Source organism: Vombatus ursinus, unplaced genomic scaffold (assembly GCF_900497805.2).
Source record: "Vombatus ursinus unplaced genomic scaffold, bare-nosed wombat genome assembly UNPS02003292.1, whole genome shotgun sequence".
NCBI lineage: Eukaryota > Metazoa > Chordata > Mammalia > Diprotodontia > Vombatidae > Vombatus > Vombatus ursinus.
In genome coordinates this window covers 3,020,822-3,048,706 of record NW_020943070.1, presented here as the reverse complement: position 1 = coordinate 3,048,706, position 27,885 = coordinate 3,020,822, and the positions used below count along the sequence as shown (strand labels likewise).

At 50.5% G+C, this 27,885-nt stretch overlaps 2 protein-coding genes across 3 annotated transcripts; one reads left to right on the top strand and one right to left on the bottom strand.

The window, feature by feature from the left end:
- Positions 1–1,923: 1,923 nt before the first annotated feature.
- TOMM22 (translocase of outer mitochondrial membrane 22) lies at positions 1,924–4,941 on the top strand. Its single transcript, XM_027872957.1, has 4 exons — positions 1,924–2,079; positions 3,367–3,485; positions 3,813–3,930; positions 4,268–4,941. The coding sequence occupies exons 1-4, from the start codon at positions 1,936–1,938 to the stop codon at positions 4,340–4,342; spliced, it is 456 nt and encodes a 151-aa protein (XP_027728758.1). The 5' UTR covers positions 1,924–1,935; the 3' UTR covers positions 4,343–4,941.
- Positions 4,942–6,018: 1,077 nt separating this feature from the next.
- On the bottom strand, positions 6,019–18,063 carry JOSD1 (Josephin domain containing 1). 2 transcript variants are annotated; one of them, XM_027873592.1, is made up of 5 exons: positions 17,680–18,063; positions 14,880–15,638; positions 8,818–8,946; positions 8,438–8,632; positions 6,019–8,060 (listed from the first exon to the last, which is right to left on the bottom strand). In XM_027873592.1, the coding sequence occupies exons 2-5, from the start codon at positions 15,062–15,064 to the stop codon at positions 7,961–7,963; spliced, it is 609 nt and encodes a 202-aa protein (XP_027729393.1). In that variant the 5' UTR covers positions 15,065–15,638; positions 17,680–18,063; the 3' UTR covers positions 6,019–7,960. The 2 variants fall into 2 exon arrangements, with proteins under 2 accessions (XP_027729393.1, XP_027729403.1); XM_027873602.1 differs by lacking the exon at positions 17,680–18,063 and adding an exon at positions 16,694–16,773.
- Positions 18,064–27,885: the final 9,822 nt, after the last annotated feature.

Here is a 27,885-nt window from a genome sequence, read left to right as displayed (position 1 = left end):
TAGGTGTTCCTAAGGGTGGCAATCAACGCTGATTGGTTAACCATTAATGGAAAAGTAATATTACAACGAGGGTGTTGGGGTATGTGACTTGGATCATCCTAATCTTGGTCAAAGAGACATCAATTTCCATGTCACCTGTCTAACAAAAGGGAGGATCCACACTACCCCAGACCTGTCTGAGCAAACACAATGAGCAGGAATGCATCCAGTAGCCCAAACTTCGAATTTCTTTCACTCACTCATTAGATCTTGGACTGGGTAAATCTCTATCTGAGATTTCCCACACTGGTTGATTTCTGGATGAGGAAGTAGAAAGGAGGAAAAACGTTGGTCCTAATAGAATAATTATTAAATACAAAAGAGGATTTCTTACACTAGTCAAAAAATAGCAGAGCGCAATGAGTAGAATCAACAGAATAGTGTATACGGTAACAGCAATATTGTTTTAAGAACAACCGAGCAAATAAGTCATTTTGACTTTTATAAATGCCCAAATTAACTACAAAGGACATATGAGGGAAGGCGCTATCTGCATCCAGAGAAAGAACTGACAAGTAGATGTATGTATAGAATGATTTTGCATATGTAAGTGTGCATATGTATATACATTATATATATACTGTATATAGTATATACTATATATACATATACTATAATATAATATATACTATAAATACTATATATAAAAGTGTGTATATGTATATACATTATATATACTTTTATATATACATTATATATATATAATATATACTATACTGTATATATATATACACAATGCTCTATATACATACATACATACACACACATATTTGTGTCTAATAGTAGCCATCTCTAGGGTAGGGGAGGAGAGGAAAAAAAGAAATTTACATATTTAAAAGGAATAGCAAGTTGTACCTAATGCAGTTTCATATGCAATCTATTTTTTATTATACTGTTACAGAAATGCTTGTTTTATTCCACAAATTAAAAATTAGGTAAATAAAAATTTAGAAAAAGAAAGAAATGTATTAGTGGAAATGACATTGGAGACAAGGCCCAACCTCAGGACCATGGGGCCTTTCCACTGGACTTGCTGCTGAAACCTCCCCTGCGTGCTGTGGCTCCCATTAGAAGGTGAGCTCCCTGAGGGCAGGGGCTGTCTGGCTTCTCCAAGGGATAGTATCCCCAGCGCTTAGCACAGTGCATGCTTCATTGATGCCTGCCTTCCTTCCTAGAAAGGGGACCTACCCCTTGGATGGGTCGCTCTGTGGCTTACTCAGAGGTATGAGGTTATCACTGTTAAACCACCGGCCTTTTTTGCCTTTTGACACGACCTGTGCTTTTCCATCTGCTTGCTTCACTCTGCCCTGGCCGAGCGGACCGTGCGCTCCCTGCGGGCAGGCGCCCTGATGGAGGCTCCGTTCCCTTGCCCACAATCTGCCTTTATGACTCCCTGTCCCGCCCCGGTAGGAGGAAGCGCTTCGGTCCAACCCGCTTCAGGCCAGGCCCCATTGTGCGCCCCGTGGGCAGAGGCACCAAGGACAGCGCCTGCCCCCCCCCCCAGGGACGTCACGGTCGGGGGTCTCCTCAATGAGGGGGCAGGCCCTGCTGCGGCTCGGCTGCTTATCAAAGCCTTCCGGGAGTGGGCAACCTGCGGCCTCGGGGCCTCACGTGGCCCTCTAGGTCCTCGGGATTTGTTCTGTGAAGTTTGGATCCGGTCAAAGGGCCGCCCTTGAGGACCTGGAGGGCCACGTGAGGCCTCGAGGCCGCTACCCACCGCACTAGGGTGGAATTGACGCACCTTGAACCCAAAGGCCTCCGAGGAGTCCGTCCTCCCCCGTGGCCGCGCGGGGGCGCTGACGCTCCCACTCTCCCCGCCCCTCCCCTCCCCCCCGGCCGCTCTGCCCGCCCCTGGATCTCGCCTCCTCCCTTCCGCTTCCGGTCTCCCCTAGCGCCATGGCCGCCGCCTCGTCCGCCGCCTCTGTCGCCACTTCTGCCGTGTCTCCGTCGGGATCGGCGGGGTCGGCGGAGGAGTTGCTGCAGAAGAGCAACGCCGAGGAGGTCGAGGAGGAGCTGGAGGACGACGACGACGACGACGAGGTGCGGCCGGGGCCAGGCCGGGCGCCCCCGAGCTTGGGGGGGAGGCCGGGGAAGCGGGAGCGCGTGGGCCCCGGGGGGCGGGGCCGAAGCGCCCGGAGAGGACGCTCCGAGGTGACCCCGCCCCGCCCACTCTGCAGACGAGGAAACTGAGGCCTCCGGAGCGTGGCCGGGGAGCTGGACCCTCTGACTCCGAACACTTCGCCTTTTGCATGCAGCGAGGGGGCAGGGGGCAGAGGAGGGTGATGACAGGCCGAGGCTGATATTTGACAGATAAGGAAACTGAGGCCCAGTGGAGGAGGGCGGCTTAGGGCAAGGCCTCTGGGTGACCCAGTGAGCTAGGGGCAGAGGTGGGATTTGAACCCAGGACCAAGGCCCAGGAGATGCTCGAGGTCGGGAAGGGCCTCTCCCCGAGGCCCAGAGGGGGAGAGATTGGCCCAAGGTCACAGTGGTGTCGGAACTTGAATCCAGGGCTTCTGACGAGGCTGTGGTCTCAGAGTACCTGCACCGATCCCCTGGTAGTGTAGATTTGAGAGTCTCGGTGTGAGAGGCGGGACTGGAACCCAGCTCCCGTTCAGGGCCCGGCTGTGGTGGTGTTGTCGTCTCGCCCAGCCCCCCAAGGTGAGCTCCCCCAGGGCAGGAGGCCTGTGTTTGCCTTGGCGTCCTGAGAGACCAGTAACTGCTTGTGCATTATAGCTGTGCCTTGTGTCGTGTCACCAGCCTCTCGTCCCTAGGAGGAGGCTGATGAAATAGTAGAACCTCTCTAATGAGGGGGGCCGGGTCAGAGCCGTGAGCCTGGAGTCCGCAAGAGCTGAGTTCAAATCAACAAGTCACTTGACTTCTGCTTGCCTCAGTTTCCTCTTCTGTAACAGGGGGATAATACAGCGCCTCCCTCCCAGGGTTGTTGCAAGAATCCCATAAGATAATTGCAAAGTGCTGGTGCACATGGTAGCCACTATATAAATGCACATTCTTCTTGTTGTCAGGTAAGGGCCAGGGTCCCTTCCAGCTCTAAACCTGTGATCTGCGGTCTACTAGGGCTTGCTGGGAAGGGGAAGGAGGACAGCCAAGTCATCACAGCAGAGATCTGTAGCCAAAAGGGACGTCAGTGATTGATCCAAGCCCTTCCTTTTACAGAGGAGGAAACTGAGGCACAGAATAGCAGTTGACAGAGGTGACACGGGTCACCGAGATAGAACACGGCTGGTTTCCCTCGGTCCCTCTGATGCCAGCTTGTTGCTGGAGACCAGAGCCCCGCTGTGGTTTTCACCTCCTCCTTCAATTCTGCAGCTCGACGAGACCTTGGCCGAGAGACTGTGGGGCCTGACGGAGATGTTCCCTGAAAGCGTCCGGTCCGCCGCAGGAGCCACCTTTGACCTCTCCCTCACAGTGGCCCAGAAAATGTACAGGTGAGCTGCTGCCGGAAGCAAATCCCTTTCTGTCCGGTGCCACTGAGAAGTGAAGGGATTCGCCGTTGTTAGCCAAGATTTGAATCGAGGCCTCCTGACTCCATCATGCTCTCGCATTTAAAAGTAAAGACAGTCCATCCCGGGTGCTTTCCCTCCTAGCACCCCTGTGAGGTAGGGAGTTTCTGTACTTTACAGAAAGGGAAAGTGAGGCCACTTTCCCCACTCCACCAGTGGGTTTCCTTCAGAGCTTCCAAGGAAGCCTGGAGGACGTGCTCTGCCAGGATCCCACGTGCCAGACTCACCCTGTCTTCCTGTGGTTTGGGGCAGATTCTCCAGGGCAGCTCTGTGGATCGGGACCACCTCATTCATGATCCTCGTTCTTCCGGTCGTCTTTGAAACGGAGAAGCTTCAGATGGAACAGCAGCAGCAGCTACAGCAGCGGCAGGTGAGGGGCTGGGGGCAGAGTTAGCTCAGACAGCTGCTGGGTCACACTCGAGGCTGGGTTGGGCCCTTCTTCCCTCGAATGAACCTTGATTCGCACACCTGAGTATGTAAGTGTGTGGACGGACGCGAGTCCAAGAGCTCGCAGGGCCTCACTGAGGCAGGGATCCCCAGCCAACGAGTCCTCCCAGTGACCGAGTCCGTGTTGGACGAGCCTCGCTGTCTGTCAGGTGAAGAGGGCTGGATGAGGTGATCTCAGAGGTCCTTTGCTGGTTGGTCACCCCTGTGGGGGGATGTGGATGGCTCTCTGCTTCCTTGTGACGCCCTCCTTTCTCTTACAGATACTCCTTGGTCCTAATACGGGGCTGTCTGGAGGGATGCCAGGGGCCCTACCTCCACTTCCTGGAAAGATTTAGAGGAAATCAGCTGCATCTGACTGTGCTTGAGGGGAAAAGTTTCAAATTCAACTGTTTGCAAACTGTTGATTATTTGAAATGTTTTTGTTTTTTCTGGGTTTTTTGGGGCATGTTGAACCATCTGAACACTATGGGCAGAATCCTCCCCACCCCCTCTCTAGAGGTGTGTGTCTTTCAGCTCTGCCATCCACACTGGCATGAGGTTTTTTTCTTCAGTGCTCCTCCTCTGATACGAGTGAGTGCAAGGATGCAGTGACCCCAGCTCTGGCCTCCCATCCCCATTGCTCAGCTGCCTTCAATAAGAGATCCCTTGCCTTCTCCTGGGGGAACGGAAGGCAGCCAGGAGTGTGCTCCTGACCATTCATTGAGAACTGTTGGGGGAGAAACTCGAATCAGACCCAGTGCATCAAGTGTGGGGTTGACAAGAGTCACTGTGAATCTGTGTGTTCTCGAGGCCAGGGGGGCAGAGGTCAGGATGAAGGAATTATGGCTTCCTCCTGGCGTGCTGGCTGTTTTTGTTTGCCCGGTAAAGCAGTGTGTGTATGAGAAAATCAGCGCTGATGTTTTGTATTAAATAATAAAAATGATTCCAACTCCGGGTCTTGGCCACATGGCTTGTTCATCTCCCTCCTTGGGGTAGTGACTGTCCCCACTGGCTCCTGTGGATTAGATTTTACTTAAGCTGCCAGTAGTATGACCACCCAGTGCTGCCAAGCAAGGTGATGTCAGGGCGAGTCCTCTGTTCCATGTTTTCCTTCGTTAGCTAAGAATCTCACCCAGACAGTGGCTTGTATTCACCTTGCATTGGGTGGGCGCTAGCCGGAGGCCCATCTACAGCCCTCCAGGGACTGCTGTCAGAGAAATGGAGAAGGCTCCAGAGCTTGCCCACAGCCTTATAAAAAAAGCCATTTGCAGAGGGTGAATAACCAATTAAGTTGATCAAATATTGGTTTTATTTTGTATATGGACTTGGGTGGGGTGGGGTGGGGCGAGGGGGGGAGGATGGAGGCCAGTTCTGGCACCACTTAAAAAGCTTCGAATAACATAATCTACCTTCCAAGGATTGGTCCAGCAAAGGATGGAGAGGCTCGTCTCCAGGACCTTGGCTACTAAGTCTCTTTCTTTTTAGCCCTAGCAACCTGAAAGGCCTCCATGGCTTGGGGTGGCAAAATGGAGACAGGATTCACCCCCAAGAAATCAGATTCACAGAGAGCTTCTAGGGTGGTGTAGGAGGTCTGATTCCTGCCCTACAAAGACTTACGTCCTTGGGGATATTCACCATTACCAAGGCCTACATCACAATAGATTTGTTTCTGAAAAATCTGTTTCCATTTCCAATATATGATGGGAATTCACTATTGGAAAGGATTCAGTTTCTTCTTAGTAAATTTGTATGAACTGGGACCATTGGATTTAAGCCTGGAAAGGATCATAGGAGTCATGTGGTTTCCCTTTATTTTACAGATAAGGAAACCGAGGTCCACATGGGTTAGGTGACTTGTCCAAGGTCACACCAGAGAAGAAGAAGAGGCAGATTTGGGCCCAAGCCTATAAAGCAGGGTGCGGCCTTGGGCTCTCTGGCCACAAGTGAGCTAACTTGACCCAAAATGGGCAATAAGAAAAATTTATGCTAACCCCTGAGAAGTAAACCCCTTTATAGGAAATCAACAACACAATAAAGAAAAGGGTTTATTTATTTTTTCCTTTTACATACGTAATTACAGAACTCAGGCAGACAGACAAGTAATGGGATTTATATGTGGAGAGTTTTCCTTTTTTTTTTTCTTAATATTTGGTTAAACAAAATACATCCTCTGTAAACAAACCCAGCACAAGGCCAACAAAAGGGAGGAAGGGAAGCAAGAAAAATAAACAGCCTAGGCTTGCCCAGTGATGGGCAATAGGGCCGGGGGACCCCCTTCCTTGTAGGGATAGGGGTCTCCGTGCCCTTGGGCATCAGCATGGGTCCCTGTTCCTGAGCACCAGAGTTGGATATGAACAGAGAAAACCAGCCCTGAAATGTTTGTAAAGCGTCTTTGCATATTCCATTGGCATGAGGCCTCTTGTGCCATTTGCATGGATCTAAGCAGGTTCCTCCCCAGGAAATGGCTTGCTGTCGTGGACAGAGCTCCTCCTATAGGCCCACCAAAGTTGGCTGCATCTTCTGGCTGGTGGTGGTAAATGGAATGTCATCTTGCAGGGGTAAAGAGCTCCTCGAGGGGCCAAGCAGCAAGTCTAGTGTGGAAAACGGTGCAGGAGACGTGACCAGGTGCTGGGAGGGTGTGATGCGGGAACTGCTTTCTGGCCGCCATCATTCAGCATAAAAAAATGGCCCTGTTGGATTGTAGGTAAGTGTGCAGAAGAGTGCTGGTGTAAACATGCGTTCCAGTCACAGGTGGGAGAAAGCTACTGATGGCTCAGGCCAGCGAGGCCTGCTCAGGCTTGTCCTATGGTCCTAGTTCTGCTGCTGGAGAGAAGTCTGCCCAGCATGCTGCTCAGCCTTCAGCACCGTCATCAATGACAGGCAAACAGGCTGCTCCCGTGCCTTTATTTCTAAGGTAGCCACCACTGTGCTCAGATGACCAGGTCGGGGAGCCGAATCACCATCACCTGCCTTCTGCCCTTTCATATTCCAGAATTAGAAGAGAAAAGTAGCTGTCAGCTGACAGACAAAGGTCATTCCTGAGCTAACTTGTCAAAGGCCACGTCCCACAAAGCTCGTGCCACCCGATTGGAGGGCTCTGGCTCTTGGAGCTACCCCCATTCCCAGTCCTTCTGCTGGCTGCCAACGCTTTCCGTGTCATTCCAGTCCTCAACTACTAGAATCCCTGTATAAAAGAATGTTTTCAGCTCATTCTCTTGAGACACTTGGGGGTAAAGTTGAAGACGTCCACTTCCCCTCCTACTACAACGTCCTCCCCCTGACTTCCACCCAATGTAGTGAAATGGTGGGGACTTCATATAACAAGCCACTGAAGGCCAGGCCACATCCTCACTTAGTGTATGTGTAGCTACCCCACCCTTGCCCCTCCTAAACATGGCAGAATTCAACTAATGCCCAATTTAAAGAAATTTTCCTTTTGAAAAATACTCAGGATGGCCCCTTTCTTTAGAGACATACGCACAGTTGAGGTGGGGCTGAGGGTTGGAGTCATTCAGCTTGCTGTACCATTGCTAAGTAAGGTTATGAAGATGATTTCCTGAGAGACCCCTATGCTTGTGGCCCGCCAAGCCAGTCATCTGGGCTTCACGAGTCTCTTCGGACCCAAAAGTTTGACAGGAAAGGGAAAGTGGAGGCAGCGTCTCCAAATTGGGGGCAGCGGGTGGTTAACTCCAGCCAGGGTTGTGTCAGGTCCAATGTGTGACCTCTCTAAGGAAGGAGAGAGTCAACGCTGGGACCATCCTTTCTCCTCCTCTGCTCTAAGAGCAAGCCCTGGGGAACGTGGACCACATCCTCACTCCCTTCCTCTCCAGGAACAAGTGTTCGTCCTCCCCGCTGACCTACTGCATCGTCAAGTCTGGGAAGGACAAACTGAACAAGATGTGGGGCAGGGGAGAGAGAGACCTGTGGTGACAGAGGCCACCAGACAGGGAGAGGGGAAGAAAGGCAGAGCTGGATTAGACGTCTGCCCTCCAGCTCTGGCGGGCCTCCACCTCTTCTGGGACCACAAGAAGCAGCTCACAGTTCTTTCCTCGCAGCTGATGTTTCAAAAATTTCCTGTGGGAAGAAGGCAAACTAATGAGAGAGAAGAGGAAGGCTGCAGATGGCCAACGTCAGCCTCAGGGCGGTCCATTCCCTAAAACTGGGGGAGCCCTAAATGCTCTGCCTGTGGGGAGGTCAGCATCTGGCTAGCCTCATGCTTGTCTGCAACAGCAGGAGTCCCATTTGTCACAGGGAAATTCACGCCCAACGTTAATGCATCACAACCAATAGCAACACGGGCCACTTTCTGTAGGGGGAGATTGTGAGCCTCTAAAATCTCTAATGTTACTTCTACGGCCTTACGGAAAGTCGAGGGGGAAATGGAGCAAAGAGGGACACGGGAGCTTTTCCCCAGCCCTTCCTGGGTCATGCCCCCAAAGCAGAAGGCCTACCTGAGCTCACTCTCGCCTCCAATCCACTCAGGCACCTTGAGCTTGGAGTCAAGGTTGTAGTAGGTGCCCCCCACCTCTCGAACACAGATCCAGTGCTGCCTTTTGAGCGGAAGCTTCAGCGGGCCCCAGCAGAGGCTGGAGGGGAGATTCATGATGAAGCCCATGACGTTAGAGAGGGCAATGACACTGACGTCCCTGAGGAAAGAGAAACGAAGCAAGGCTGTGAAACAGGCTGCTCCCCAAGGCCACTGCACCACAAATCATCCGCCTCCCACTCATGCCATCAACTCCAAGGCTGAAGAGTGACCTTGCTGGGAACTCTGGCTTCCACCACAATGTACAGAGTCAGCCTCCAGCCCACCAGATCCGGGTTCGGTTACCTTCGCTTGTCCCACCAAACCGCTTCGTAGCCTTTGGTCTGAAGGGCCGCCATGATGACATTCACATCGTAGTTCCCATTTCCCAGCATGCTCTTCTTGTGCGGCGTCACCATGGTATTTGGAGACAGCCTGCAAACATGGAGGGAGATGGGCTCACTTGGGATCTGGAAGGGCTTCTGTGCCCATCCCAGGTGTGCCCAGGGGGTACTTAACTCATTTATCTAGTGCTGAAGCTTGACAGAGTGCTTTGCTCCCAACCACTCTGTGATCCACCGGTAGAGCAGGGGTTCCCGGTTCACAGATAAACAAATTGAAGGGAGAGCTGGGGAGTGGCGAAGCCTGAACTCAAACTCGTGCCTATCTGACGGCCAATCTAGCGACCTTGCCACACTTCGTGGCCTCTTGCCCAATGCTACCCTGGACGTTAAGAGGATGTTCCATCTTACTCAACCTACAGTTGTTTCCTGACTATTACTTTTTATAATTGTACCTGTCTACTTCAAAGTGCAGTTTAACTAAATCCCAGAAAGTATTCAGTTGTCTTGGTGTAGGTGTCCTTGAGATGGCCTCCCTCTTTTTAAGTGTCACAGTCAGGAAATTCTACTTACAGGAGATGGGGCAGATTTTCGCAGGAGGACCCACATTTATGGAATTCTCCACCCCACTCCCATAGCCCACGCATTACAAGGGACAAGACTCATTGCTGAGGTCAGAGGAGCCCCTCAGAGTGGGTGTTTTCATCACTGCTCTTGAGGTTCCATACAGTTTAATCGTTTGGGTTTCCTTGTGACATTTGGCTCCACTTCTGAGGCAAGCAGTTTTCTTATAATGAAGATTGCTGGGAACCCTGGATTTTAGAAGGCCAGGCCAGAGAAGTATGAGGTCAGGTAGGCTGAAAAGGGTTGAGGTATGGGCCCGACATAACATGACTGGCCTTGCTTAGGTTAGAAAGGCTCCTTACCAGAAAAGCTGGTCACTAACAGATGAATTTTTTAGACCACAGAAGGCTATTAAGTGTTTACTCAGGTATACATGTGGTCTGCCTTATACCTACAAACTAGTGAAATCATGGGGTCCTCAAGTATATACGCATTCAGGTGACAATCAAAATTATCAATGTATCAGGCTCAATCATCCTTGCCCTGTTTCTTTGACCACAGTTGTACCTCCAAACCAGACAGATACTGACACAACTTTTACCGTGTAAAAGTTACCCTTATTCAAAAGTCCTCAGAGCTCTCATCACTGCCAGCAACAGGGGCTTGTCTCATTCACAGCTGGTAGACTGGGAGCTACCTGCCAAGAGCCCCTTCTCTGGGCAGAGCTGCCATGATGCTGTCTCCTTAGCGGGCAGGGTGATCCAGCCTGACCTCCCTGGCCTGGCATTCAAAGCCCTCTGCCAGGAGGTTCTCACTGGCCTTTCTCCCTTGCCTCCCTTGCATGAGGCTCTGGGTGAGCCTGGCCTCCCTTCCCTCCTTTCCTGATACACTCTACCCCTCTGCGCCCGCATCACGGAGGATGCCTGCCTGCCTCCCTCCCTCCCTCCCTCTAGATTCTGGATGCTCACTCCAGGCTCAGCTTTCTTCTGCACGTGGCCTTTCCATAAACCACGTGACCGCTCTAACAACGGGTCTCTAAGCTCCCTAAGAGCAGTGGGCCCTTGATATCTTCCCCTTCCCATAGTCTGGTCTCCCTGCCTCCCGTCCCTCTCCTTCTCAAACTCCTGTGGGTCACACCAAGTCAGGCATATGCCTCTAATCTTCCCGATAGGTGACTGTTAATGTAGAACATTTTGTCCACAAAGAAGTCTGTCTGCCTGTTGCATGTCTCTGTTCTCAGCATCCCACAGATTCAAAAAAGATCTCATCTCAGAGTCTTCCTTCCTATTATTCCCCAAACACTGCTGACTGTCCCCTCTTTTCCATTCCCATGGCCCTGGCCCTGGCGTGTGCTCTTCCTCCACACGTGGGTCCCTAAAACAGCTTCCTAAGGCCACCCTATGCATACGGCTTCCAGATTAATCTTTCCAAAACAACTTCAATCGAGCTCAACACAAGTTAAGTACCTACTATGTGAAAGGCGGTGGGACTAGGGGTTTAGAGTTCAGAGACAAACAGGAGAAAGTCCCTGCCCTGCTAGGGGATACCCCATGTCCTCAAATAAGTAAATATAAGGTAATTCAAGGAAGGAACCGAGCTGACCCCCTGGAGAATCAAGGAAGGCTTACTGATTGACTGACAGAAAAGGAGGAAGCCAGCACCAGCACTGGCTTCCTTAAGGAAGATAAAGCTGATGAGAAGCCAATGGGAATGAGGAGCTAGTAAGGAGGCAGGCTGGATCCAAGGACCTTCTATTTATCCTCCAGGCTTGAAGCAAGGGTGTGGCTCGACAGTAAAGTCCCTTAGGACAATTCTCTGAGCAGCTTGGAGAAGGATGGAGCTGACAAAGGTCAATGTCTTGTGGCTGGTCACGCCCGAGGCCTTCCTGACCACCTAGCTGCCTGCCCCTCAATGGGCAGTCCAATTAGGGGGCTGGAGTTTTAGGCAGATGTCACGAATGCTCCCACGACACCTCAACCTGGCGTTCATATCCAACTTGACCTCCCAGGCCCTCCCAGCCTCCTTATTTCTCACCCATAAACTCCATGCTTACTCCTGCCCTCATCCCTTGGGGTCCCTGCCCCTTTCCTGGAATAGGCCTCCTCACCAATCCCAGCCCTGATCTCCCTCCCAGGTTCACCTCAAGTTTCATCCCATCCAAAAAGTTTTCTCTGATTAGCGCAAAGATCTCTCCATTTCCTGAATTCCTACTGCATTCACAGATGCTGTCACACAATCCTGACACTTAATTACATCCTGTCTTGCACGTTTCCTGCAGGTAAGTTTCATCGTTCATCTAATTAAAAGCTCCTGAAGGGCAGGGACTTTGTCTTCTGTAGTTGTCCCTCTGGCCCTTCAGTCAGTGCTTGCCACAAAGGGAGCATTTTGAGATTAATCAAGGCTGAGCTGGAAGCACCTTCAATCTCATTCCGGGAAAGGCAAGTGGTCCCACGGACAAAACTGGCCTGCTGCATTAAACTGTGCTTGGCATCCCCAGTCGCCCCGGCTGGGCTCAGCCCACGGCCCAGGCCGGTATGGATACATACAAACCCCAGGCCTAGGGATAAGGGCAGGGGTGGGGAACCTGCGGCCTCGAAGCCACATTCAGCTCTTTGGTGTGGGCCTTGGACTGAATCCAAACTTCACAAAACAAATAAGTTTGGATTCAGTCAAAGGACCGCACTTGAGGACCTAGAGAGCCGCAGGTTCCCCACCCCTGGATAAGGTGGAGTTCCTTCTCCAAATTACGTGGGCAGTTTCCTCCTGCACAGGATCAAATTCTCCAGAGTATCAGAGCATTAAGTGCCCTGGTAACCCCCATGTGCGAGGCGCAGCAGCGGCTCCTTCCCCTCAGGGCTGACATGTCAGAGGCTCTGCTGGGTCATTCTGTCTGTCCTGCTTGGCCTCATGTAAGAATCCAGCTGTCTACAGGCAGAGACCAGGAAGCCTGTCACCACATCCTCCTCAAGGGCCCCATCAAGGAGGCTTGTACCCACGGCTCGCTCTCTCTGACCTATAATTAAAGAGACCCCAAGCAGGGGCAGCCTTGGAAGACCGGGGTCACCTCCCTGGGCCCATCCTACAGCTGTACCGTGAGGGGGCCGGACCGATGGACTCCATCCGAGTGATCCTTGGTCACACACACCTCTCATTCTCGGTGTCCTCTTTAAAACGAGGGGGTCAGACCAGCTCCAGAAGTGTCCATTCCCTTCCAAGCCTTGGTTTTCTCCATTTGCATTGGACTACACAGCGTCTAGGGTTGGTCCCTTCTGCCTCTGCCTTCCTGAGCAGTGAAGATGCTCCCAGGAGCCACGGACAATGGCCTTAGCCCTTGGCAGTACCTTCTCAATGACATCAGCACAGACTCACCGCTCCATGTGGGCCCCGCCCCACCACTGACCAGGTAGACTCAGTGACTGCTAAGGGGCAGAGCTGCCCACAGCACCCAGGTCCAGATGCCCGGTGACTATTCCAGGGCGGGCAGCAAGGACCAACGAGCTCCTTTCTCCCAGGTACTCTAACAGCGGTCAAATCCTCCGCGTGTCTCATCAATGGCCTCCTAATGCTTCTTCTGGCCCTCACACACACGCCTAGTTAAAAGGCCCTTTGCATTCCCAGTGCTGCCGCCAACACTCTCCCAACTCATTTCAGTCAAGTCTAAGCACCTTCGAGAACATCTCAGTTGACCCTCTGTCCATCTCGCTCCCCTCAAAGTTTTGAGTTGGCTGAATTTTACGGTTTCTTCTGTGTAAACCCTACTTACTCCCACACAACTCCTTCTTCTCGGTTTATAATAATAAGGAAAGATGATAACAGCCACCGTTTCCACAGCACCTCCCATTTACTATCTCACTGGATCCTCACAATCCTGGAAGGGAGGTGCTATTGTTATCACCCCCATTTTAGAGGTAAGGAAACTGAGGCAGGCAGGGGTGAAGTGACCAGCCCAGGGTCACTGAGCTACTAAGTGTCTGAGGCAGGGTACAGTTCAGGTCTTCCTGCCTCCAAGTCTTGCACCTTACACAGCACACCTTTCTTCTAGGATGACAGTTACCACATGTTCAACTGCTAAGAAAACAGAAATCTGGCAGTTTCTGTCAAAGGAATTTAGTGAGCACAGCTCTTTTCTATCCTACTCGGTCGAGGTCTTTCTAACTGCCAGTTCTGATGCTGTCACTCCCTTGCTCTGTGGCCTTTCATGACTCCCACTGTCCAATCTCCTGTAGCCCATCGTTTCAAAGGCCTCCTCAATCCGGCTCTAACCTCTGTACGGTCTCATTTCACGCTGTTCCCCCTTCATGCACTGAACCCTCTACTTTCTGTCCCCCTAACACTTCTGCCCCTCCCAACCCCCACAACTCCCCTAAGGAGAATCTTGCCCAACTTAAGCAGACTCCACTCAACTGGCCAAGAAGCCCAAAGCACCCTGCCTCATTCACAGTCTAGTCTAAGGACTGGGTCTTATTCCTGGAGCCCTCACGCTGTCCAGCCAAGTGGATGTGAGGCATCCTCTTCTTCCAGTTATAGCAAACAGGCTGATGGCTTCTCACACACACACTGTCCAGCCTTCCTCCCGCCTCGGACGCACCTGTCAGCTCCTTAACAGCTGGAGGGGAAGAGGCAGCAGCATGTTTGTAAGACCAGCCATTCAGTCCTTCCCTGGTGCCAAGGAAAAGGCAGCTAATCTCTTTCTTGTCTACACCTGGGGTATCTACTGACAAGAAAGACTTGGAGAACGAAGTGCTCCTCCACGTAATGTGATGATGGGATCGGGGTGAGTTATTTCACCTCCTAGGCCTCGATTCCCAAATGGAGGGGTTTCTGCTCACCACCCGATGATGGCCGTGATGCAGGGCCAGTGAGGTCCCTGCCCACGCATCACTACAAATAAAGTTATCATTGCCATTAGAAAGTAATTATTCCCATTAAAACTTAGTCAGCACACTGAGATCAAGAGCCTTTGAACAGAAAAGTGATTGTGCTCTCAAAGCTCCATCCAAGGTCTGCAAGAAGGTGCTTCTTCCTAGCTGGAGCCCAGCCCCATGAGGCAGCATTTCTAACTCACAAAGAGGTCCCCTGGCATCCCCATTCTGTGTAGGGCCACCTTGTCCAGAGGATCCCTAAGTTTCCTCTCGGCTGAGTCCCAAACAGGCCCAGCTCTTTCTAGTTGGAAAGGTCTGACAGGCTCACAGCCAGGGTTGCTTGGGGTCCATCCAGAAACTGCAGAAATAATCCTCACAACCTCTGAAAACACACCAAAAACAGGAACTCAAAAAGGCCAAGCTCCTGCCCTAAGGCAGGCCTGCTTCGGTCTTCTGACAGACAGGGAGGGTCGCTTCTAGGGGTGTGTGCGTGCAAAAGGAAATTTGGGACATGTTTCATTCCCTGTCCCTCCCCCCAAAAAATGAGAAATCCCAATCATCCAGGAGATGAGAACCCCAGGTGGAAAAGTAATTCTCCTACCTCTGGAAAATCTCCTGTAGTGTTTCCCGGGTGAAAGCATTGCTGTCTTGGAAGACGTTGTTGAGCGCGTGGAGGGCACACAGCTCCCGACGCTGCTTCTCATGGTAGATCTGAGGGGGCGCTGGCTGGGGCAATTCCAATGACTCTGATTTGGTCTTGTCACCTCTCCATGGCATGCAACTCATGTTTTTATTTTCCAGAAAGAGTTGGCCTCCAAAGCTCCCCACCCTCCCCCTCCGAGGAAGAATGTAGCCTCCTGGGTCTTTCTGGGATTGGTGGGGTTCACCTCAGTCTCTAGGGGCCATGATTTACCTCAGAGTAGAGGCTGGAAACAGTAGCAGTAACAAAAACCTCCAAAAAATCCTGTTTTCAGTAGAAAAACAACTCTTTATGCCTCAGTTTATTTTGCCATTATCTCTACTGCTAAAGTGCTGGATACCAAAAAAATGTCCAAAACCCAGGACCATCGTCCCCTTCTTCCTCGTTTGGGAGAACGAGCAAACTTTAACTGAAGAGTGCTGAAGGGGCTGGACCACATCTCTCTTTTTCTTCCATCTCCTCAAGCAGAGGATGAATTAGAAAGGGAGGAAGGTCAGGCTAGCAGGTGGCAGCCCAAGGCCTCAGGGACCACACCCCTGCCTTTGGGAGCAGGGCTCCATCCCTTTGGGAGCTGTAAGACGCTGTCCAACACATGCCAAGGTGGAAGAGGGCAGCGCTGCAGAGGCGGCCGATGCCCTGCTCGGGGCTCCTCCTAGGGCCCTGCGGAAGAGAGAGGAACTCCAATCAGCATCCCCGGCCCCACAACAAGTTGCTTGCAAATGACCAGAAGCCAGCAAGCAGGGCCAGACGACTGGGTCGAGGAGGGAAAGGGGGATGGGGTGAGGGAGGGAGCCCAGCCAGGAAGTGGGAGAGCAGGGAGAACTGGACTGTCTGGACAAACCCAATCCCTGCCCCCGGGGCAAGGTTTTGTTCCTGAGGAGAGATTCCCCACGTAAAGCAGGGGTAAGACCCTCCAAAGGGACAGGGGATGGAGGCCAGGCGGAGGGTGAAGAAATCATTCTCACCCCCAGCCCCGGGACCCCTGTCAAGGGAATGAGACCCTGAGAAGGAAGCATTTAAACTTCAGAGCCCCAACAGCTCTGCCCCCAAGGGAACAGGGCTGGGAGACAACCTAACGGGAAGGGTGCGTGTGACTCCTCATCAGGGCCCCCCAAATAGCACAAAGCCGCCCAAGGGGAGCTGGAGGGGGCCAGTCTAGGGGGCAGGGATCCCCTTCTCTTCAGGATGCCCTAAATAACTGAGCAACTCTAAGGGGGTGCATGGTCTGGAAGAGGGAAGCAATCCTTTTCTTTCAGGGTCCCACAAGGTACATGAACCCCTCTCCAGGGGAAGCTGGGGAGAGCACTCTGGGGGATCTCTTGTCCTCAGCCCCCCAAAGGGGGGGATTCGCTCATCCTCAGCCCCACCATGAGCCCTGTCCTCAGACTTCAAAAGGGGGATCCCCTCGTTCTTGGCCCCCGCAGCCCTCAGAGGGGGATCCTCTCCTTTTGAGCCCCCCATGAGCCTTCAGAGAGTATCCCCTCAATCCTCAGCCCCCCGTGGGCCCTCAGGGGGATCCCCTCGTCCTGAACCCCCCCAGAAGACCGCAGAGGGGCATCCCCCCGAGCCTCGGTCCCCCACGAGCCCTGTAAGGAGGGATCTAGTACTCGGCCCCTTCCTCTCCAAGGCCTCTCGCTCCCTCTAGCTCTGTTTTGGGGGCGCAGAAGCCTGGAGGGCGCTCTCCTTCTACTCCAGCCCGCGGCCCCCACACTCACCTCCGCCGCCGGACCCGGCCCAGATCTCGGCACGGGCGGGGAGGGGGGTGGCGAGGAGGAGGAGGAGCAGGAGCAGGAGCAGGGAGCGAGCCCTGGGGGCGCGCGCTCGTTCCCGTGCTCAACGTCACCGGCCCTCGCCCGGCGGGCGCGTGCTCCGGAAACGCCCTCTCTCTTCGCTCGTCGGCCTCGAACTCCGCCCCTGCGACCCGCCCTCCCCGGGCTGCGCTGCGCGTCACAGCCCTGTCACATCGACGCAGCACGGCACGTCCCGCAGCGACGGCGGCGGCGGCGGCGGCAGCGGGCGCGCGCGTCGGGCGTCAGCGTCGGCGTCAGCGTCAGCGTGGCGGGGGCGGGGAGTAGGGAGGAAGCTCCAAGGCGCCCAGCCCTGTCCTCCCCCTCCCCTCCCCCTCTCATCCTCCTCCTTCTCCTCCTCCCCCCTCCTCTCCCCTCCTCTCCCTCCTCCTTCCTCCTCCCTCCTCCCTCACATCCTCTCCTTTCTTTCTTCTCCCCGCTGCTGGCTCCTCTACACCTCTTCCTCCCCTCCCCCCTCCTCTCCCCTCCCCCTCCTCTCCCTCCTCCTTCCTCCTCTTATCTCCTCTGCCCCCATCCTCTCCTTCCTTCTTCCTCCTCCTCCCTGCTGGGTCCTCCGTACCTTTTTCTCCCATCCCCCTCTTCCTTCCCCCTCCCCCTTTCCAACCTCTTCCCCTTTCCTCTCTTCCCCTACCTCTTCTCTTTCTCTCACGCCCTCCCTATCATGCTAAGATACAACAAAGGAAAGCAAAAAAGACAGTTCCTACCCCCAAGGAGCTTAAATTCCAGTGGGAAAAGACAAGTTAAAAAAGGAACTAGAAAAGGAAGCAGGGAAGGAAGGCCCCACACCTGAGGAAAAAGTGAGAAAATCCTGAGAATGAGGAGTGCAGCCAGTATTGAAGGGAGCCTGGCCTGAGCACCCCATGAAATAGTGGTCCGGGCCAGCAGCTACTCACCAGTCAGAAGAGAGGACCATGGGTTGGAGGCAGCTTCAGGGTGAGAAGGCCAGAGGGGGAGTTCTGCTTGGCCCTAGAGGGTAGAACAAGGAGCTGTGGGCAGAAGTCGTCATCAGATGGAGAGAGGGAGTCCAGATCAACAAAGGATATGATGGACTTTATTTCTTCATGGAGGCAGTATAGTTTATCGGAAAGAGACCTGGAGGTGGAGTCAGAAGACCTGGGATCCATTCCTAGCTCAGCTGCTCACTAGCCATGTGGCCTGGGGCAGGTCAGCCCCACTAAGCTTCAGTTTCTTCATCTGGAAGATGGGGATAAGATTCCCCTCTGCCCTAGGTCTATGAGAGCCTATGAATAGGCAAAGTGGAATATGGATTCAGAGGCTAATGCTAGGAGCTATCCCCTAGAGTGGAATGGGAAGTAATGAGTTCCCTGTCAGTAGAGAGCTTTAGTCACCAGCTGGATGAGACCTTGTCTGGTATGTTGTTAAGGGGAAGATCATTTAGTGAGGGGCTGGACTAGGTGCCTTCTGAAGTCTTCAACACCTCAGATCCTGGGATCCCAATTTCTCTCCTTCTGTACTGTCAGCCCAACCCTCCCTCCTCTGTTTCCTGGATGTTCTAGCCATTCAGTGGCTGTTAAGACCCCATGGTTAGTTAAGATTAAGCTGGGGAGAAGGGTGGGGCACTTCATATCTTCCACCTCTTCCACTTCTCCCTCTTGATATTGTTTTTCAGGATCTGACTTCTTGTTATCACCATATTTGCCATCTTGTGTTTGTCTGGTTTCACCCCGTGATCTCCAAGCACCTTATTCGGCATTTTTGAGTAGTGAACGTTGTTGTCACCTATTTTTTTATGTGGGAAAAATAGCATGGATGTAAGGTTTATATGTTCCAGGTCATACCATGCTACCAGGCAGCCCATTGAGTCCTTCAGTTATTCTAATGATCCTAAGCTGCCCACTGCTGCCAAAGCTGGTCTTCTTTTTTTTTTTTTATTAGTGAGGCATTCAGGGTTAAGTGACTTGCCCAAGGTCACACGGCTAGTACGTGTCAAGTGTTTGGTCTGAGGCTGGATTTGAACTCAGGTCCTCCTGATTCAGGGCCGGTACTCTATCCACTGCACCACCTAACTGCCCCCAAAGCTCATCTTTTTAATGCCAGTCTTTTCCTGGTGATGGTCTAGGGCCATGAGTCACATGACACTCCCATCTCAAGGGCATCATAATGGCAGGTGACCCAAAGAACAATGGCGGGTGTGAGCAGGCTGCCTCAAATGTCACCAATGATGACTTGGTAGGCTTGAAGTGGGACAAAAGACACAAGCAAGGTAGGTAGTTCATGAAGTGAGGGTGAGGAAGAAGAGAGGAGGTGTTGCCGGCATCCCCAGATGGCGAGAGAGTCAAAGGAGAGGTTTCTGCCTAGTGGAGGATTGATGGAACCAGATGGACAAGAACCACCCGGAACAAGATGAGTGTCTGCCTGTTGATGAGATCCTGGCTCCCCTCAAGCTTCCCACGCAGAATGGCTTCTCGTGATCCTCAGAACCACTTCATGATGCGGATGACCTTTGGTTTTTAAAGGCCACGCCAAAAGAATGCAAACTGGCAGGTTCTGCCCGGCCGGAAAGGATCTTGGAAGGGACTTCAAAGGCCTCTTTGTCCAACCGCCTCATTTTATAGAGGAGGAAACCAAGGCCCAGAAAGTGGAAGTTATTTGCCCAAAGTCACACGTAGATGCTCAATCGACAGCTGGAAGCAACTTCCTAGGCCTTCTAGCCCAACCCCTTCATTTTACAGACATGGAAACTGAGGCCCAGGAAGATTAAGTGACTTGTCCCAGGTCACACAAGCAGTAAGATCAGTGATAAGATTTGAACCTTTGACACTATATCCCCTGATGTTTCAAGTATGGGACTTATAATGAACTACATAAAATGAACAAACCTCAAGAAACAAAGAGAACCCTCTTCTAAAGTCCCAAAGCAGCTCCATTCTGTGTTAGTGGAACAGCTGTCCACATCAATGAAATCACATGTCCTTGAGTTAAGTTTTATACATAAAAAGTACATAGAAGGCAAATGTTGTACCCCCAGCTGACCTTGCAAAGCAGTAGTAGGAAGAAGCAATAATCCAATAACAATCTAGGCACATGATGGTTAACTCATTACTGGTTCCGCTGCATTTTTTCATTGTGTAATGAGCTGTAGTCACTCCCTCCCTTGGCTTCAATACCTATATCAGGTTATATTCAATACCTATGTCAGATATTGAATGCCTGATTAGATTGAATACCTATATTCAATACCTACATCAGGAATGAATTAATTCATCAAACTGGGGGTGAATATGACCTCTTTGCATAAAAGCTAGGGAACTAGGTTGGAATGGAAGATTCAAGCTTCTGTGGTGGAAGCCTTCAGCACAGTCCTGAAGAGGAATCATTTAGGGAGAAGAAAACTTCAGCCTTAATCTCCTTTCACGCCCCCAGCCCCTATTTGACTGGTAGAGTATCTTTGGAGGACCAGAGGATTTGAACGTTTCATCGGCATCCTAAAAGCATCCCCAGGAGAGCACTGGCTATCGGCGTTGTCTGCATCAAGAATTGTGATTGGGCTTGATGGAATGTGGAAGGCAGATTCAGGGTTTTGTAAGCAGAAAAGCTTCACTGTACATCACGGGAATATATTGGGACCCCATCAAGAGCACCTCCAGGAGTAAAGAATTACTCTTTGCCATTCCCCTGGACTCTATGTTCTTGTAGAAGAGATCATCACACCCTTTGGGGGGATGGCTTTGTACCAACTATGACACCGTCATAAATATCGACGTGATTATTTATTATGCCCATACTTGGATCTTCAGCCGCTAACCATGGATGTTCCCAAGGCCGGACCTTCTTCTCTTCTCCCTCTAAACTGCTTACTTCACTTGGGATCTCATCAGCATCTATAGATTCAGTTATCATTTCTATAAAAATGATTTTCAAATCTATTTGTGTAGCACTAGCCTTTCTCCTGTCTTCAGTCCTGAATCTCCAACTGCCTATCCAGACGTCATGAACTGGATATCAGACAGACATCTGAAATTTAACATGTCCAAAACTGAATTCATTATCTTTTCACCCAAACCCTCCTCTCTTCTAAACTTCCATGTTACTGTTGGGGTCACCACCATCTTCCCAGTCAAGTCAAGAAACATTTAATAAGCACCTCCAAAAAAATTAAGGACTTCCTATGTGCCAGGCACTGGGGAAATAGAGGCAAAAGTCATTCCCTGCTCTCAATTTGCTTACAGTCTAATCAGAGAGACAATATGCAAACAACCATCTCCAAAGAACATCAAGACAGGGTTAAATTGGAGATAATCAACCAAAGGAAGGCAGTATATTAAGGAAGACAAGGAAAGACTCCTTACACAAAATAGTTCACCAGATATACCCTAGTTCACCTAGGATAGCTAAGTGCTACAGTGGAAAGAATGCCTCCTGAGTTCAATCTGGCCTCAAACACTTCCTAGCTATGTGACCCTGGGCAAATCACTTAACCCTGTTTGCCGCAGTTTCCTCATCTGGAAAAGGAAGTGTCAAACTACTCTAGTATCTTTGCCAAGAAAACCCCGGATGGGGTCACAGAGAGTCAGAAATGACTGAAAATTATTGAATAACAACAACAGAAATGATCTATCCTAGTACAGCCAGATATACTCAACAACCCAGAGATCATCCTTAGCTCCTCACTCTTTTTTACCGCCCCCCAATATCAGTTGCAGATTCTCTGGATTCTATCTTTATGACATGTCCAGCATATGCCCCCTTCTCCCCTCCGACACTGCCACCCCCCTGGTGCAGGCCCTCATCACCTCACACCTGGACTGTTAGAATAACTTTGTTGGTCTCCCAGCCACAAACCTCTCCTTACTCCATTCCATCCTCTCCTTAGCCATTCAAATGACCTCCTCCCTCCCACCATTCATTGAGTCCCAGTGGTTCCCTATTACCTCCAGAATCAAATAAAAATCCTCTCTTTGGCTTTGAACGCTTTTCACAACCTGGCCCCTTCCTACCTTACTCCCTTCTACAGAATCTACAATCCAGTAACATTGGGTTCCTTGCTTCCTTGCACAGAAAACTCCATCTCCTGATTCTATGTATTTTCACTGGCTGCCCCATATGCCTGAAATTCTTTGTCTCCTTCCCTCTGCCTCTTGGCTTCCTTCAAGTTTCAGCTTAAATTCCACTTTATGCAAGAAGTCTTTTCCTTACCATTAAGTCCCTTTAATGGCAGTGTCTTTCCTTTGCAATTATCACCAATTTATCATATACATGTGCATATGTGTGTGTGTATGTATGTGTATACACACACACTTGCAAACAATTCTGTACAAATAAGATAGAGATACTGTCTCTATATATACATATAGATATAGCTAATTTTTTATTCAGTCATTTTTCAGCCGTGTCTGACTCTTCGTGATTTTTCTTGGCAAAGATACTGGAGTGGTTTGCCATTTCCTTCTCCAGCTCATTTTACAAAGGAGGAAACTGAGGCGTACAAGATTAAGTGACTTGCCTAGGGTCTTCACACAGCTAGGAAGTGTCAGAGGCCAGATTCAAACTTAGGAAGATGAGTCTTTCTGACTCCAGGTCCAGCACTCTATTCAAATCTAAAGCTATATCTTATTTGTACAGAATTATTTGTCTGTTGCCTCCCTCGTTAGATTGTGAATTCCTTGCAAGCAGGGACTGTTTTAGTTTTTGGGTTTTTTTTTTGCCTATTTTTAAATCCTTACTGCTTAACACAGTGCCCAGCACACAGTAGGCACTTAAGACATGCTTTTTGATTTGACTCATTTCTAAAAGCTGATTAGGTCTGGCTGACTAATTTATTTCAACCAGTAATCATGATGGGGGGGAAATCACACTGGTGGGGGCTCAAACTATAGTGCTAGGAAGACACTTCCCAACCCCTCTGAGTTACCTTTAGAACACGCAGAGAAAAAGAAGCTTTCCCTGGGGATTTAGCAGCTAGGTTCTAGTCCAACTGTCCAAGCTGGGGTTGGGAGAGTAGCTCTAGAACATATGCTACAATTTCCTAAAAAAAAAAAAAAAATTGAATCTACTGGAGTGTGACTTCGAAAAGCAAAATATTCAAAGTCTCCTGTGATTTGTTTCTCTGTAGTCTTGTGAAACTCAGCAGAGTATTCCTCAGTTTGGCTATTCTCTGAGGCTCCATGCTTGTTCATAGTACTTGAAACTAGAATAAAAAAGTATTAAATTTCCCTTCAAAGCTGGGTTTTTGTTTTTTGCTTTTTGGTGAGGCAATCAGGGTTAAGTGACTTACCCAGGGTCACACAGCTAATAAGTGTCAAATATCTGAGGCCAGATTTGAACTCAGGTCCTCTTTACTCCAAGGCCAGAACTCTATCCACGGCACCACTTAGCTGCCCCTCAAGGACACTTATTTAACACTGCCACACTCTGAATTACTAGTGATGAAAACCAATTGGTAGACAAGACAACCAGCATTTCTTAAGTGCCTGCTGTGTGCCAGGCACTTTGCTAAGTGCCTTCCCTCAAGTACCTTGGAGTTTTCTTGTTGGTCCTTTGTTCTTAAAGAGGACCATGACATCGGGAAGGTGATGCCATAACATGCAAGTGAATTGGATTTAAGTGAAGGACAGCTGCGCAGAGTCACCAGCCTCACTCTCTCCTCTAGAACCATCTGGGTCTAGTGGCCAGATAGATATCAGAATGACTGGAGATGGCCCAAGATGCAGTGGGGGAACCTTAGCCTTTTTAAACTAAGGTCTTTAACAGGTCTCAATTTGTCTGAGGCAACACCCATTTGGTGATTAAAGCTAGATAAGAAATGAGGCAGAAAGTGACCTCTTTAACCTAGTCAAAAAAAAAAAAAAATCAATCTGGGAGGGAAAGACCAAAAGGGTTTCTGACCAAAAAATGTGATCTGCCCAAAGGAATATAAATTTTGATTGCTGAAACCTCACAAGATAGGTTCACCTTACATTCTAACAGAGAAGATAACATGTACATTATAAGTCTTGTACAAGGTGGTGGTTAGGGACATGTGGTCATTGTAAGCAAAAATTTTCTAATAATTAGAGCTGTCCAAAAAAAGGAGGGGGGAGAAATTAGCAGGATGAAGGAGGGATAACACATTCCTAGTCATCACAGCTGGATGCCCACTTGCCAGGACTCCTAAAGAGGATTCGTGGATTAGTCCTTTCCAATTCTGCAGTTCCTTGATCCTATGAAATGTCAAGAGTATCTACTTTGTATAAAGCCCTGTGCTGGCTGAATGCCTTTGGCCCTGGGGACTGTCTTGAGGTTTCTAATGCCTGCACATCAGGGACCCACTTATCAGGGGCCATAACAGAAGGTGGAGGCAGATATGAGACACAAAGGGAATTTCCTTTCCAAAATGTTAACCTAAAACCCAGCACTGAATATCTTTCTTTCTTTTTTCTTCCTTTTCTTTTTTTCTTTCTTTATTCCTTCCTTCCTTCTTTTTTTTTTTTTTTCCGGAGGCAATTGGGGTTAAGTGACTTGCCCAGAGTCACATAGCTAGTAAGTGCCTGAGACCAGATTTGAACTTAGGTCCTCCTCCAGGGCCAGTGCTTTGTCCATGAATATCCTTCTTAACATCTATTTATTAAAAGGAGAATTTGTAATGGAGGAAGATTAGAGGCATGATAGCCCATTTTAAGTTTCGCTTTTCTTCAGAATAGATGATTCAGTAAGATGCTTAATAACATCTCTTCATGTTATTAAGAAGCTTTCTAAGGCAGCGGTTTTAAACTTGAGTTCCATGACCCTCCTTTTTTTGATATTTTGCTAACTATATTTTAATAGAATTGGTTTCCATTGCAATCGATGTATTTTATGCATTTACAAATGCAACTCTGCTATCAGAAGATAAGAGTTTCAGAACCTCTGCTCCAGGATAGAGTGGTTTGATACACAGCTGTTTGTTTCCTCTCTGATACAGCCTTATGCACTCAGTTGTTGGAAAAGAGCAGGACAATCCTCAGTCTAGCTCATGTTGATGACTTCTTCAGAAAAAGGCAGAAAGGGGGCAGCTAGGTGGTGCAGTGGATAAAGCACAGGCCCTTGAGTCAGGAGGACGTGAGTTCACATGTGACCTCAGACACTTACTAGCTGTGTGACCCTGAGCAAGTCACTTCATCCTCATTGCCTCCAAAAAGAAAGGGAAAAGGGCAAAAAGGATACTTCTTAGAAAACAGCAATCTGGGAAAATTGGCTTTAATTCAAGAAACCTCTAGGAAATGCCTGTTTTTTTGTCCTAAGCACTGGAGGGCTTAAGAGGAAACATATTACAGTCCCTGCCCTCGGGATTTATTGTCTTTTTGAGGAAATAAGGTAAATAATACAAATTCTAAGTACACAAGAAAAAAATTTTTAAATGTTAAAGGAAAGTAAGGTGACTTATAGACGGAGTTGGCATTGATGGAAAGGCAGTTTGGCGGCAGGGAGGAGAGAAAGACCATTACAGCTTGGAGGGGTGAGTCCCCCACAGGTGGCCCAGAGGGCACCGACAGGGCTTCCTGGGATCTGGAGGTATCAAAGGCCAGCTTGGGAGGAGTCAGTGCCCTTTAGACCCGATGGCTTCACTAGTTCCTCTGAGTCACCACACCTGATGCATCCTGCTCACCTGATGTATTTAGATGTCTGGCAGAGTCAACTTGAAATGGTTCGGGTGCCACATACTCTTGGAGTATCTTTTCCATGCTATGATTCAGTTTTGTTCAGGGTCAGCTTTCTGGCCAAATCTGAATCTGAAACGCCGCCCTGGCCTATGGTTTAGGGAGTGGACCATCGGCCTCCCTGTGCCTCCTGATGCTATGATGGCCTTGTCTTCAAGATGACAACCCACTCTCTCATCCAGACCCGGTGCCTGGCTCTTCTTTAGCCAGGCCCACCTTCCATAGCACCCCACTTCAGTGGCTGCGGGCCATCTCCAGTGGTCCTGATCTATATCTCCCCACTGGACCCAGATGGCTCCGGAGGAGAAAGTGAGGCTGGTGACTGCACAGCCCTGCCTCACTTAAATCCAATTCACTTGCAAGTCATGGCATCACCTTCCTGATGTCTCGGCCCTCTTCCAGAATGAAGGACAAATAACTTCAGTGGTGCAGAGGCCGGGGCTAGACCTTCTCAGAGGGAGGCTGCCCCTTCTCCTGGTACTGAAGCTAGGGCATTCCTCCACTCTTGTCCTTCACTTAGGCGCTCCTACCTCCAACTGTTACTAGCCCAGATGAAAGAATTCCTATTTAGGCAGGGCCAGGATGGAGGGTTGGATGTGGAGTCAGGAAGACCTGAGTGTGTGACTCTGGACAAGCCAGTTACCCCCTCTCTCCGTTTCAGTTTACTCATCTGTAAAATGGGTGCAGTAACAGGACCTACCGTCCAGGATTTTTCTGAAGATCAAATGAGATAATATTGTAAGATGCTTTGCAAACCTTCTAGTCATTATTATTATTATTATTATTTAAGGCTTTGGGGAGTGAGGAAAGAGCGGAAGTGGGAGACCTCGTAGGACACAATTACATCCTTCCTAAGAGGAGCTTGGGTTCCTTTAATCACATATGGTAGGAGGGGAGGTCCAAGCACAGAGGCCAGGAACAAAGATTGTGGGCTGCAAGTCACTTTAGACAGTGTGGAGCCAGAACACATCTGGACCAGAACAGGTTGGGAAGGTGGTCAAGATGGTTGGAGGCGCAGGAGAACTCAATCTAGTGAAATGACTGGAGTTGTCTAGTGATGGGGAGCAGAGGACTAGGGCAGGATAAGTTAAACGACTTGATTCTTCCTTCTGGGTCTCCTCACTCCTAGCTGCTTGACATTGGGGCGACCTGTTGCCCCTCCCCCATAAAAACCCCAACAAACACTGCATTTATTTTGCATATATTATACACAGATGTACATAGATCATTCGATCTGGGGAGGCCCTTAGAACCAACTGAGGCTTACTCCCTTCCTGCAAATAAAGAAACTGAGGCACAAAGTGATTTAAGTAATTTGTGCAGGTTCACACAACTCTCAAGCGACGTGAATCCAGATCTTCATGGCTTTAAGTCCAATGCTGTATCCATGAGGGGGCACGCAGCCTCTCAAAGGTCTCTCCCCCATTGAAGGCAGGGGCAAACAGGTGGTTCGTGGAGTCAGGAAGACCCGAGTTTGAATTCCGACTCGGACACTAGCTGTCAAAGCACCTTCTCTCAGACTCAGTTTCCTCATTTGTAAAATGGGGAGAATTAGGAGCATCGACTCCACAGCGGGGCGGTGAGGATTAAGTGAGTTATCACGGTGTCTTTGTATCTTCAGGGCCCCGAAGCGCCTGGCACACTGCGGGTGCTTCACCTGTGGTTGGCTGGTGAAGACGGGTCAGCCGGGGGTCGTGGCTTGCCCGAGGTCACACTGGATAGTTAGTAGCTGAGGTGGGATTTGAACCCCAGCTGACTCTAGCGCAGGCAGAAGTCATTCTCCTCTTCTCAGAGTTGGAACAATTATCGCAATACTTTCCGTCCACCCAGGCAAGGCAAGGAGCATTTAATAGGAGCTTACGATGTGCCAGGCCCTGGTCTGGCCTCTGCCAGAAACTCCCGAGCAATCGCTTGGTATCGGTCGCCAGTGCCTCGTAAGCACCCCTTTAAACCAGAGCCCGCCCCGGGCGCGCAGGGCCGCGTCGGCTGCAAGCATTGGCCCGCCGCCTTCCCGCTCCCGTCTCCGCATAGGACGGGGGCGGCATCCATCCTATCCTCCTCCACTCCTATTGGCCGAAATAGTTTAGGGGGAGGGAAGACAGTTCCTGGAAGCCGAGAGAAAGACGTGTGACGTTTCCATCATTATTTGTTTTGGGGGGGGGGTTCAGGGCACCCCGCAGTTCGCGAGGCCTCGGAGGCGGCCATTGGAGGCTCGGGATGCTGCTTGAGTATTCATGAGTTGACCCCTCCCCAGGCTCCATCCTCTCCCCCTCCCCGCGCGGGTCGTAGCTGCGCAGAAACCCCGGTTCGGCATCGGCGGCTGCGCAGAAGCGACGGGGCGCGCCGGGGGCGGGACCGCGCATAAATTAGTCAAATGCAGCGGGCGCGGGGCGGGCCGGGAGGCCGGCGGCGGTGGCGGCGGCGGCAGCGGCGGCGGCAGCGGCGGCGGCGGCGGGGCAGGCG